Source organism: Calypte anna, chromosome 14 (assembly GCF_003957555.1).
Source record: "Calypte anna isolate BGI_N300 chromosome 14, bCalAnn1_v1.p, whole genome shotgun sequence".
Taxonomy (NCBI): domain Eukaryota; kingdom Metazoa; phylum Chordata; class Aves; order Apodiformes; family Trochilidae; genus Calypte; species Calypte anna.
This window is the reverse complement of record NC_044260.1, coordinates 13,606,092-13,620,457: the sequence shown is the minus strand read 5'-3', so window position 1 is coordinate 13,620,457 and position 14,366 is coordinate 13,606,092. Positions and strand designations below refer to the sequence as shown.

Below are 14,366 nucleotides of genomic sequence, written 5' to 3'. Positions count from 1 at the left end.
TATGCTGATGTTAATTTGAAAACATAAACTCTCAAATAAGTTGCATACACACATGGGGGTTATATTGTAGTTGTCATTTTACCCAGGTGACCTAGTGTTCTGGCCTGGGCCTATTCTCTAGGCGTCAATGGCAAATTTCTATTCATATTGCATTGTATCATGTCTTCATTTCTTAAAATTGTAAGTCTTGTCTGAATATGCTACACATTTTTTGTGTTGCTTTGTGTAGTTATGATGATCTTAGGACATAGGCAGAAGATTTACACTCAGGTGATTTGGCATCATTGGACTAAAGAAGGAAAATATCTGGAGAAATTAGATTAATTGTGAGGCAGACAAATATTGTGCTTTGAAGAGATGTGACTCTGGGTCATCCACAGTGTATTGAACAAAAATGTCTTGAAGAAAAGTCCTACAGATGAGAGAATGAAGTGGGAAGGTTTCATCTACTCCAGTCCATAAAAGTTTATCAGCAAGCAATACCTGTTCCCTCAAACAAGTCTTTATTAATGAAAAAAAAGTCAAGTTTTTTTTGGAAAAAACTTTCCAGCTCTTGATTGTCTTGGAAACTTTAACATAAGCAAAAGACTAGAACCAGAAAAAAGCAGGGATGGGGTAGCCACTTCCACAGACGGAAGGTGGGTGGATGTGTGGGAGGGCACACGTTGGAGTCCCTTCAAATCTACATCGAAAATACAGCAGTGTTTTTACAGGCAGTGATTTCTTATTATAAAATTTGTCAGTTCAGTTTCCAAGAGTCTTGTAAACCTTCCTCTTAAAGTCTGTCTAGATTGAGGTAGAAACAAGATGAGTAAGCTCCTCAAAGTCTTGAGAAACTCGGTTTTAAATCCCTGATCAGATGTGTTTCCATTTTGATGGGAGACAAAGAGCCCTGAGGCTGCCCTCAGGCAGCAGAAAAAGAGGCAGATAACTCAGTCCTTTTGTCTCTGCTTGTAGACACAAGCTTGTGTTGGTCCCAAAATCTGAGTAAATAGAGATGAAGCTTTTTTATTTTTTGTCTTACAGCTTTGATATTGCAGCTGTTGAAACCATTAAAATCCTAGAATTAATTTTTAACTTAATTTGGTGACTCTTCTCCATAAGTCCTTCAGTTGCTGGTGACAAGCTCAGTAAAGACTCGAGTGTCACATTCTAAGGTTCCATTTTTCACTTCTTTTCTTCTTCTATTATTATTACTGTGTGGTTAATTTGTTCTCTGAGAGGGATAAAATAGAACTTATGTGAAATTCAAATGAATTTCTCTGCTGGCAGCCTGTTTCTTAGCATCGGGAATGAAATATAATGGCTAATGGACAGTGAAAAAGATTAAGTGTTTTCCTCAATAATTTCAGCAATTAATAAAAATAGCCAGAATATCAATAAGCCAGAATTTGTGTACTTTTAAAGGTATAATCTTGTTTGGCTTAAAATCAGGTTACCTGTGTATATACTGTAGTCATTAAGAGGAAACTGTGTGACTTTTAAAAAATATAAACCTGAAAAATCCACCAATGACTTTTATTTCTAAATCTACAGCTTTATTATGAAATTTGGAACCATTGTTGTAAAGAAAATACATCATTTGTGTTAGCACTTGTGTGAATGCCAAGGGTACACATAAAATACCTGACCAACCTGAGCAGTGGGATTGATTATTTTTCGTAGAGAAGTTGAACAAGATTTTACAAGGTTATTTGCTACCACCTACTGACCATTCCTGATATTACAGACAAAAACAATCATTCCAGTCTCATCTTTCCTCCTCTTGATGCAGGCTATGGGAGTAGTGTGTGTACATATGACTGAATATGAACTTCACATATGAACAATATGAATTTTCATATGAAAAAAATATGTTAGACTTGCAAATAATTGTTCTTAAATTTCTTCTGTACAGTTTGCATATTTATTGGGTATTTTTATTTCTTGGTTGGTTGGTTTTCTTTCTGATATTCCAAGTTAGGATGATGGCAAATAAATCAATAGGTTTTGGATAGGAGGGAGATAATAAACTGATACAATTTAATATACATATTAAAGTACCCAGCCATGTAGAGGTGTTAGTTATGTTAGCATGACTACTGGCTACTTTAGGATATTGATGTTACTATTTCTATTTGCATTTCAAGTATAGAATTACAGCAGGGATGTAAAATAAAGTGTGTGGAGGTTGCTGCTGCATCCTGAAGCCCAAATGTAATGCAGTGTGATGCTGCCACCAATTATTTAATTTTCTAGAAGGTTTTATTTTACTTCTGTTCAGTTACATCTGTATAAAACTAATATCAGATGAAGGTAGTAGGGATATTTCCCAAGGGTATAGTACATTAAACTGTAAAATCCCTGAAACTTACAAGTGCTCAAACAGCAAAACAGGGCTGAGGAAAGGGAGCCTTCACGGGAATAAAATAGGTGTTGTACCTGATGTAGTCTGAACTATGTGCTTGCAGTAAACTATCTAAATCCTGAGCTGTCTCCAAACTAGCACAGAAAGTACCTCAAGGTCTCACTCTTCTCTCTGGTGAGCTGCAGCACTCAGAACAATACATTTCATCCCACTTAGTCACTAAGGTGAGGACATTTCAGTAGGAACACTGCTTGATTATTCTTGCATGTTGCAGTGAGATTCAGGTGCAAATATATTTAAGGTGTCCATAATTATCAGCACTCCTGACAACAGGCAAAAATTTGTTTCCCCTTTTTCTAGCTCATGTGCCTAGTTTAAAAGAAAAAGAAAGAGTGATCATACAATTATATTTTCCTCCAGCTGCAAGCAGAAAAAGCAAAGCAATAGGTTAAAGCAGAGATGATATTTTTGTGTTATGAGCTGGCTGCACTCTATGGAAATAGGTTTGCTTATGGTATCTCAATCCTGTCTTCAAGTTTATGCCTGTAATAAAGTTTCATAAACCTTACAGCCATAATGCTAAAATTTTTATATGTGAATATAATACATACAGGAAAACAACAATTCTGTCATTTGTAGTAGGTTGAGTAAGACACTTTTCAGGCTCTGGTGCTCTCTCTGAGTTCCTCCCTCAGGCCCAGTCAGTATTCCTGCTGACAGACTTCTCTCTTTGTTGTTTCAGGATACTAAAGCAGAGTGCAATTCCTGTGTAGAAACTGAGGACAGAAAAGTAAGTGGCTTGTTTCAATGTACTTTGTAAGCCTGCTCTAGTAAGTGAAGATTTTTGTTTGGTTGGTTATATTCTTTTTTAATTAAACAATGTGAAATAATTTTATGGTGGCTAACTTATATGTGTGTGTGTTTCAGAAACTTCTCTAGCAGTAATTTTTCCTGTGTGGTTTAACTTTAGTAGGCACAAAATACTCTTGAATGTATTTCTCTTGGACATTTGATAACAGCTTGTTCAGAAGGGAATTATAATCTCTAATTTAAGATATGAACAATTTAAAAGGTGATTGCACATCCTGTACTTAATTTCTGTTAACAAAATACCATATCAAGTCTTTCATGATATTTTCACACCAAGTCAAATGTTTGTAACACAAAGATAAGGAGTGTTTTTGCTTATTTCACAAGCCATATCTTTGATACAGTTTTGTGGTTTTCTTTCTATCTAGTGTTTAAATGTATTGTATTTTTCCTAGTTTTATATTCTGTGACTATAAACCCCCATGTGTTCAGTGGTTTTTATCTTGTTTGTATTTTTAAGTTTTTGTTAAACATTACATTGTGGCATTAATGTTTGAATGTACTTGAAAAAGATTACGTTTTTAGAGGGAATTCTTGAAGTACTATCAATTTCCACTCTAAAATGAACAATGCAGAAAGCTGCTTTCTAGCACTGATAGTACCACATTTTCCATCTGTATTTTGAATTAAGCATTGCTTTAACACTGTTATAATGTGTGATACCAATGTTCTATTACTCATCTTGCTAAAAAGTTGGGTGGTTTATTGGGGTTTTTAGGTGTTTTTTATTTTATTTTGTTATAAATTCTTTTGGCTACTCCATCTTCCTATGAACATTCAGCAGTTCATAGGAAGAAGTTCTTGGGTTCTTTTTGCTCAAAAAATGAGGTTTTATTAAGCAGCATTATTTCAAGAGCACTTTAGTTGCCCCTGATAGCTCAAATTTTATGAAAAAGTGTTATACAAGTCTGATATAAAATATTGGTAGTTCAAAAAGCACCATTCATTGGTTTGGGGGAGGTATATGAATACAGGTTCTTCAGAATTTCAGTGGTTTTCATTGTCAAGAATGAAATGAGGGAATTATTTTGAGCTGTAGATGATAAGAATTCAGTTCAGATACTAAACTGTGAATGTAACTAGAAAAGAAAGTATTCTGTTTCTTAGATACCAAACACCTGCTAACTGCTCTCTCATTGCTGAAGTCTTCTTTAGTAAGGCAGGTTGTAGTTCTTGCATTAAGTCAACAGTGAATGTTTTATTTTGATGAGGATCAGTAAAATAGAACGAGCTTATTGGAGGATAATAACCAAGAAATCAAGTGGAGCATAATTTTTGAAATTTGGAAACCATATCAGCTTTGTCACAGGGCTCAAAAACACTGCAATTTTATGTTTGAAAGTGCTTTATGTTAGCAAAGGACTACACAATTTGTGGCAATAAGATTTCTTCTTGTTCTTGAATTTCTTTATTCTTCTTTTTATTGCTTGAATAATGGGAAAAGTTGTCAAGAGCTCGATAAGCTTTTGAGTGCAGTCTTATTAATCCATGTGTTCTTCTCCCTTTTCATTTAGCAAAGATACCAGCTGGTTGCCAGCAAACTGTTCTATGTTTCAATATTTTCTCTGTTTTTCTCTTGTTTTAAGATAGGATGATTTCTACTTCAATAGTAATTACAGGCACTTTATTCTAGTCCCTGAACTTAGCCTCTTCATTTTGCTAATTTGTTGAAGTATTTTGAAAAAGAAATGGAATAAATACCTATTATTGTTGCATGATATATTTTATCTTTTCCTTGTGTTTGATCCCAAGCCTGATGCTTCCTGTGAACTTAAGTGGGAGACTTACTTTGCAGTCCAAGGATAGATTTTACCTGTGATCATCAAATAAAGATATGTCACTCCTGGTTAATAATAATTCATGGTTTCATGTTTATTGAAAGCATAAATTTGGAATCTAATGTAATTCATAGAACCTGGATCTGTGTAAATAAATATTTTTATTCCATCTATACTGAAATCAAGACAAACTACTGCAGTTAGGACAAGCATCATTAGTGTCTAATAATTTGCATTTCCATAATGTAATATGCTACTAATGAACTATATAATTAGTAATTAATGGAAAATTTTCCCAGTTAACAAAATATAAAACTGCAAGGTGTCTTTTCTTGCCACCTGTTTTCCTGAAGTTTCTTACTCTCAAACTTCTGAAGCAGACATTAATGAAACCAGGGTTAAAGGATTGCCTGAGGACAAACTCAAATTTAATAACTGTAATTATGATTTTGAAATTCAAAACCAGCTTTTAATTAACCTAACCACTTTACTACTGTTATCTGTCTCTCCTTAAACTGGTGCTTCAACTGACCTTTTCCTGGGAGATTCTACTTATGTTTTCTGCAAGGATAAAAGCCTTCAGGTTTGAGAATAAGAGGGGCCAGGTTGTCAGCTCTCTGTTGTAAGCAGCCTCTGTTAGTATGCATTACTCAAGTGTGTTTATCACTGCCAGCAGCAACTCATTTCCTACCTAGCTGGTGGTTTTTTCTGTATTTGTCACACCCAGCTCTTTATGGCTTTGATCTCAAACCTTCCTTCTGAAGATGACAATATCTGATGTTTAATGAGTCATGTGATCATGAAAACAGCTTTCTTTTTCAAATAAACATATGTTGAAATATGAGTCCTAAATTTTCACAGGAAGAAAACTGTTAAAACTTAGCAAGAGTGATTTTGGTAAAAATACCTTGATTTCTGAAGCTTGTCATGTGATGATTTGGAACTTGAGTCGTGGTTTTGATGCCTCTTCAGTTGTTCAGCGTGAGGTTTTACTCTTGCAAGGTGCTGGCAGTTGTTTGGGGTTTCCTTCTACTAACTTTTTCTAATAGAACTGGATGATTGCAGGCAAACTAAATGGTTGTGGTTGAAGGGAACTAATAGGGATATTGGCCATTTTGCCAAACAGGGATACAGTGTAGATTCCTTTACAATCTTCCCTTTCAAGTTTTTTTTTTAATTTTTTTTTTTTTCCTGTGGTTTTCCTGTGGTCATCTTCACTACCTCCCTTCTTTTCTCCTGGGGACTTGCATAGAACAGCACCTTTGAAAATAAAAAAAATAAAAGAAAGTGGAAATAAGGTTTCTCCCTGTCCTCTGCCATTGATGAACAGAGAAAAAAAGGGAGGGGGGATGCTTCCTCTTCAATTTGTATTTTTCATATCAAATTATTCCATGGCAACACAGTGAAACCAAAACTCTGCTATGAAGTTTTCTTACCCTAACTCCCCCCACCTTGCTTTTGTTATATTTCTTTGATTTCTTTTTAACTCTTATGTAGAATTTTCCTCATATAATAAAGTTTGCAATTTCAACAATGTGGCAATAAAATTTATAGAATGTCAATCATTAAACGATTTAGCAATTAAAAACCCATTTTGCTTCATGTTCTTAGTCACCACCTGTTATAATAGTCTGGAATTTTTAGGGAGGGCCTGGGAAAATACCTGTATGTTGGAAGTCTTGGATGTAATAGTTCAAAATTTCAACTGGTTAAAAACTTTCAAGTTCAGGTCAGTTTTGGGAGCAGGTGAGGGGGAAGGGAAAGAAGTGGTTTTGCATGCTTAAACACTTAGCCTTGATGTTAAAGTGCTGGGTATTCAAATTAAACCTTTGTTATAAGCTGTCCTTATTGCCTTCATTTATTGTAGCTCAGAATGTGCCTTCTTTGTTGGGGAAAAAAGCCTAATCAGTTCATTAAGCCAGGTGTAATCTAACTATGATGACAATAAATGGAGTAGGTCAATGCTTGCCAGGATATGGAGCAGAAATACTCAGCAGAATAACTCCTAAGAGAACTTTCTATAATGAGGCCACTGTGGGAAGCCACTTAGTGTTCTGCACTTGGAGAGAATCAGAGAATTTATTCAGCCAATAAGAGTATTTATTCTTGCATAAAGCTCCCAGATGGCAACATTTAGAAAATATGTACTTCTGTTATGTATCAGCTTTGTTGATGTGCTCTTTATTAGATTAGCAATCTTCCAGGTGTTGTTTCATTAAACTGAGGTACAGAGATCTTTTCCATTCATTTTCTGTTCCTCAGTTCTAGGCAATAGGTTTGGGTTTTCCTTCTTTAAAATTGCAGGAGAGCATTTCATATATTAAGTGGTACAAAGATTGCATATTATCTGATTAAACTTATCAGAACAGCATTAATAGAACACTTGCTGAGTTTTCTTTTTCAGTTTTTTAACAGATAAAATAAATATACAAATTGTAATTTATAAATACATACAAAGTATGTGGTTAATTCAAAGTTTTGGAAGATGAGAAACCTCCTTAAAGAGCAGGTACATGGGTTGATGACCCTTAAGATAAATAAAGAATTTTTTTCCTTGTCTCTGTCTATCTTGAGGTAATAAATCTGGGATGTGTTGTTAGAGGCCTTGCCTTGCTGTGGGTATTTTTTTTTTAGAGGAATTGAGACCCTCTGAAAACATTGATTCCAAATAAAGTATGGGTTGTGTTCAACAGGAGGAAACCAAAGGACCTGATAATACCTTGTAGTGTGTGGACCCAGACCCCCAGCTAAATACACCCACAGCTCCTTGCTCACTTCCACCTGCCCAGTATGGTTGGAGAGAACATAGGAAACACAAAAGCAATTAAACTCGTGGGCTAAAAGAAAGTTTATTAGGTGAGGAGAATAATAATTAAAAAATCAACCACCAAATGAAAATGACAGGTGATGCAGGGACTTGCCACCTCTCACAAGCATCCTGATACCCAGAAATGTGGATGTCCTGAAATACACACATGTGCTTGCCTGCTTGCCATCTATACCCTCTGCCTTCTTCCCCTGCCCTACTTTTATTGCTGGTTTTATTTCCTGGTGAAGAATATTCCAGTTTGGCCAGTTTGGATCAGCTGTGCCAGCTCTGGCCTCTCTTGCCTGCCAACTCTTGCCTGCCTCTTCCCTGCCACTAACCTCCCTGGGGAGGGGATGTAGAGTTGGATGCATAATGAAGGAAAAGGCCTTGATGCTGTGGAAGATGCAGTTTAGGGAAACCCAAATTCTGCTCTGTTGTCAACACTGGCTTAGGGAAAATCTATTAAAAAGGCTCAGGTTGCTTAAACTGTTTAGAGAAATGCATGGCAGCAGCAGTGCAGCATCCCCCTGCCCAGAAAGCTGTGCTTTCAGCTACTAAGCCACCAGCTTTTTGTTCATACATGTATTTGTATATATATATATAGTACATATAATAATATAGATTTGAAAGGAGTCCATGACTCTTGAATTTTCTCCCTTCACTGCCAATGTTTCAGCACTTTTGTGGGAAGCAGAGGAGTTCACAGGCTATTAAGGAACAGGGAAAGCCTTCTGTAAATTGTATATGAGTTTAGATTTCTACTATCATTTAGGCCTAAACTGATCAGATGGCTTTCCAGGGGTACACTCGTGGTGAGATTATCAGTGGCAGATTGTTTTCAGCATATTTGGAGGAGACAGGCTGAATCAGAGCATTGTTTGGTTTGCCAAATTAATATCTGGGATGTAATCCAACCTGATTAACAGGATGGCTACGATTGGATCTTGAAAGGGTAAGCAGACATTTGGAAGGCCTTTTTTATACCTGCTGGCTCTATTGCTTTCCCAGTAGCTTGAACACATGCAAGAATATGCTCCTATCCAGTAATCCAATTCATTCCTCAGTGACTCCACTTTGTCTTTTAATGTTGTATGGAGTCTCTTGCCAGGTAAAGCTTTTCTCTGTAGCACTATATGGCTTTTTGCAGCTGCCTGGATGGCTGGTACTGGGAAGTTTGATCTGGACTTGCTCATTCAGTTATTTCAGAACCACTTCTTCAACACTGCTGTAGAATGTCCTTTCCTCTAGTGAAGCTTATTATCACCAGGGCACTTAGGCTTAAATAAGTATTGGTATTTGGACAGTTGAGTATTTGTGCCTGTTTCTGTTGTCTTTGAAATACTGTGGTTCCTACGTAATGAGTAAATGGGATTAATGGATTTCTTTTTTATAAATTGTTAGTGGATTTCATTTTTTATATTTTAATTTTTTAATCTGGTATTTTTTCTTGTCCGTTCACTTGATGTATGATGTAGAGACTTTGTTTTTGATATAAACTTTATGTGCTTTATGTAATAAGCAAGTTTGCACAGTTCAGCTAAAAATTCCTTCTTGCTGATTACAGTTGGAGAACCAGGGATTCTGCCATTTAAAAGCAATGCCATTAAAAAAAATAAAATTCTGACCTCTGCTAGTTTCCCTTTCATGACTTGATAACAGTTGAAGATGAAGGAACAGAGCTGGGTTTGGTTTTTTCACATGTGTAGTGTCTGAAATCCAATACATCTATTTCAACAGATTTGTTTGGTATGTTTGTTTCATACAGCCCTGCTTCTCTGTCATCTTTTCCTGAACAGAAAGAGCCAGTGAATGTCATAAGAAAACAATGCAGTGGGAAGTAAAACCTTACTGCACTAACTCGTAGAAGTTACATTAACTCCTTAGGTAGGTTATTTTCCTGGCAAACATTCTCTGTGCCTTAGTTCATCAGTTACAACACTGGTTCTGCTACCTCCTGAAAATCTGTGCCTTTGCAACCAAAATCTTGTTTGCTTTTATGATATTGCTGGTGTGTATTTGCCCTATTTCCCTCATGTATGCATATATTGCTTTATTTCTGCTAACTAGATCTTCATTTCTATATAAATTCTAAAAATATCCTCACTATATTTGATGACTACAATTGGGCATGGTATTCAGGTTGGGTTTTTTCTTTTTATATAGATTTAAATGTTTACCTTAGCTGCTTGTGTGTTGGTATAATGTGATGACACAGCTTCTGTAACCAGGAGATGGCAGTGTAGGCTAAAAAAAAAAATACAGTCAGTTAGTAAAACCTTTCTGCTTTATCAATGTTTTTTTTATTATTACTCCTCCCCCCAGCAACTTCTAATAACTTCTAAAGAATTTTAAGGCTTGCTCATCCTCGACAGAAAAACTAGTTAACATTCTCTGCTATAGGACTTGGCTGTGTGCTGATCTTGCTGGGTTTTAGATCTGAAACAACTCCAAAATAATTTCTACTCCAAAATTTTTTCTACTGACTGTCTATTGTTTAATTGGTGAACTCTTAATTAAATCTATTTATGTGGGCATCTTGCACAGCAAATACATTAAATATTTTAATGGTTTCTCTCAACCTGCTCTTTCTACTTTTCTGCTGTTTCTTGAGGATAGAAATAAGGTAAATCTTCCAATCAAAAATCACTGTACTAGACTGAAATTCTTAAAACTGTAGTTTGATGTTTGGAGGTTGCATAAAATCCATCACAACTGCTCTTCCTCTCTGCTTTGCACCAGAACCAAGCAATGGAGAGATGAAATCACCCTAAAGCATTTGAAAATACTGTTTACTTTTCAGACTGGCACCTGGAAACTTCCCTAAACACTGTTTTGTTACACACCAGCCTAAAATGAGAGCACTTTTAGATTCCAAGGGGCTTGCATGTGACAGACACTTCAGCACTTTGTTTTCAACTCCCTCCTCCTTTTTCCCACAAACTCTTGATGCCATTTAAGTATTATTTGCATGAGGTTAATTTGTTAGAGGGAAGAGGATCAGAGCAGGAATTATATGTCTTGAGAATTACATTTTATTTATGTATTTCTGTTCAGAATGAGCAAAGACAACATGTGCTATTACTTAATCACTGTTTCCAGGTCTGGTGTTTAGCTTGTAGTTGATAGATACATTAATGATATCCAGCCTGATTCCATACACACCTGAAGAGTAAATTCTTCCAGAAATTGAAAGTTTTACATTTACTTGGTTAATGCCTTGTTAATAGGAGTCTGTGTGTAATCTACCTAGACTGGTTATAATGATTGCCTGTCCAGCTCTCTGATTAGCACACATTGATCTGTGGCCCTACCCTATGAAATCTATACATTAGTACAAAAAGGCATAGAATTTGCAACTTCTCTCATTGTTTGCCTTGGCTGTGGGCTTCTTGGGGGTTTGTTTGTTTGGGTTGTTTTAGTTTGGATGTGTTTTTAACACTGGGTTTTCCTCCTCTATTTTCTCAGTACACATTGTAACATCCTTGGCAATGCTCTTGTTTATTCACAGCTTCTGCCTGTTGCTTCTATCACATCAGGCTGATTTTTGTTTTGTGCTTCATGATAAGAATCTGTGAAAAAGCAGAGTAAATGTAGTATTATGTGTCATCCCTTTTTCAAGAGTGCTCTTTGAAGACATAAAATGTAAAGTCACAGTGTTTTCTACTTAATAAATTGATTAAGGTCTAATGAAGCTTGAATCAACTGCCAATATAATTTCAATATGGACTTAGTGGGGATTTTTATGTATGGATGTTACCTCAAATGTCTGTACAGAAGTGAGTCTGTACAGGAGTGGAAGTGTGCATTGTGGAGTTACAATTTATAACTTTAAATTTATAACTTTAAGGGTTGGACTCGATGATCTCTGAGGTCCCTTCCAACCCAGCCAATTCTATGATTCTATGAACTTCAAAATAAGTTATTCTTAATTGCTTTTTCTATTAGTATAGTAAGTGCTTAAGAATACTAAAACGTTTTTCACAATGAATGAAAGTAATCCAGTGGTATTAACTACCTATTAAATAAACAAGCAGACAGAGATTCAGTGTTCTATCAGGGGCTTTATCTTACAGAAAAAGACACGAAACAGTGGCTTCTGCACAAGCTTATGATGATACTTATTATGTGCAGTTTTCTTATCTGTGTCAATGATGTTAATGTACATGTGTAGTAACATATATATTTACACTGGAAAAGATTTTAGCCCTCTAGGTGCTGGAAATCCCCACCAAGACTGAGGTAAGACTTTTCAATTTTTTCCCCCCGTTAATAAAACATAAAATCTGGGGAATGCTCTTTTCTAATGATTCCCTGTATAAACTACAAAGTCTAAAAATGCACGGAGTTCTTTGCTGATTAGAATGCTGCACTAAATCAAAAATGACTGCCTGAAAAAGCTTTCATAAAGCCAGCTCAGTCTTTTTTAAATGATGGTCTGGTAAATGAGAGATCCTTTATTCTTTTCCCCCCTTGTTTTTCTGTGGGGTAATGAAAAATGTTGTGTAAATGTCAAAAACATCGTTAAGAAGAAATCCTGGGGGTTGGTTAATGAAACCTTTCTGCCTGGTGGCAAGCAGCAGGCCCTCTCAGCACTGCAACAATTGGCACCAGGATGCTTTGAGCTGCAGTATCTCAAGAAGTGTGTTCCACATTCCAGCACTGATCCCTCATTTACTAAGTCTCCTAGGCACTTGGCATAACCTGAAACAAAAAAAAGCTGCTATAGCATCTTCCCCACCACTACTACTGTATTTTTAGGTGTCTGTGCCACGTTGATTCACCTTCTACTATCCATACATTAAAAAAAAAAAAAAAAAAAAGTTTGCATGAGTTCTGAGTACTATTTGTTCCCTACCACAGTTTAATTATTAAATGGTTGTAACAACTGGTGTGTTACAAAGGAATTAAAACTTGACGTCCTGGCTGTTCCTTGTTTTCTGTCAACCTCTTTTCAATCAGCTTTTCTTCTTTGTTTTCTTGTCAGTAAGTGATTCAGAAAAACTAGTGTGGTGAATCAGTTGCTCATTGTTTTGCCAGCTTCTCATTTACAGGGTTCCTACAGTACTTCTAACTTTGCAGGATTTCTTTTTTAATAGCTTACTATATGGATGTGCCATTTTTTTGTTTGTTTGTTTGTTTTGGTATTTTAATATCAATTATACATGGGGTTTTAGGATGGCAAGGTTACATGAACCCATAAGCAATATTTAAACTGCTTGGTAGACTATTTGGAGCTCAGCAATGGTTGTCTTTTATCTGGATAGAAGGGGGGTATTGTTGGAATGGCAAAAAGCCAGATTGGCTGGAGAACAAATTATGATAAATGGCAATTCAAAGAACACAATTTTAAATAAGTCAATTTGGTAATTACAAGTTGGTGTACCACTGGATTTTCACAGCAGGGAGGACAGCGGGGAAGCCAAAGAGTGCTAATTTTATTTTAATTAAGCTTTTCTGTTAATCAGGATCAGAGGACTCTACCACTGTGTGGGGAAGAAGGAGCAGTGTGATGTTATAGAGTTGCTCTACACTTGACTCTGTTAAGTGCCATACATTTGACTGTGGTTACACTAGAAGTGTTTTCAAGTATTAGTGAAGGAGCTATTCAAATTTAGAGAGAGCTTGGATGTCTTTGGCTGCAGCCCACTTGATCTCTCTTCAGACCTTTCTTTAGTTTCAATGAGCTTGTAGGGCTACTACTCATCCCCAAATGAGAAAAAAAATCAGTAGATAGCACAATAATCCTGTTTAGAGGATGGCTTAATAAAACTCTGTGCTTTAACTAAAAATACTGTTTCTTAACTAAAAATATGGTTGGCATCGTGACTTAGAGTCTTGTGGGAAAAGAGGACCATGATTTGACATGAAAATCTTCAGATAGGTCCTTTTAACTCGTGGATGTGATTACTAATTAGGCAGAACTGCTTGGTTTGTATTAATAAAGATTTTTTTCTATCTACAGACGACCTTAAAAAAAGAAATGCAGTGTTATACAGAAAATGGCTTGTTCAGGTAACTGTGATTCAGCTGTCACACAGAAATATGCAGAAATTTAAGCAGAAACATTAAAAAAAGAGCAGTGTCCCCCGTGCTGGGCCTTGCAAAGCTGACACCACCACTGTCCCACTCATGTAAACCTATTTTTTTTTCTCTGCATCTACAAGCTAAATTACTGCTCCTGATTTTAGTTTGGGTTTTCAGTGTGCCTGTGGTGTGCTGATCCATGTCCTGACAGGCTCACTTACACTGATCAAGATTACTGGTAAGGACTGTGTTTGGTTTTTATAGAACTCCTCAAGAATTCTGTTCCAGGAACTAGCTGGAGGCTTACTGTTCTCTTGTAAGATTTTCTTAACAGCCTCACCAAATACTTCAGGTGATAAGAATAGTAACCCTATTATCTGATAATTACCTACTGCACTCTGATTCTTCATTTGCATGTTCTGATTCCAGCTTTGCATTATATAATCTTAGTCTTTTGATAATATCCCAGTTATTAAAAGACTTGGCTTTATTAATTGCATTTTTCAAAAGCTATTTGAGACAAATTCTGCATCCAAGT

The 14,366-nt window shown here is 36.0% G+C and overlaps 1 protein-coding gene across 1 annotated transcript in view; it reads left to right on the top strand.

Moving 5' to 3' along the window:
• The window catches only part of RBFOX1 (RNA binding fox-1 homolog 1), an 818,832-nt gene that overhangs the window by 418,200 nt on the left and 386,266 nt on the right, over window positions 1–14,366 (top strand). The window contains exon 5 of the mRNA XM_030459827.1: window positions 3,090–3,137. Within this exon, the coding sequence (XP_030315687.1) occupies window positions 3,090–3,137 (48 nt within the window). The remainder of the gene's footprint in view (window positions 1–3,089; window positions 3,138–14,366) is intronic.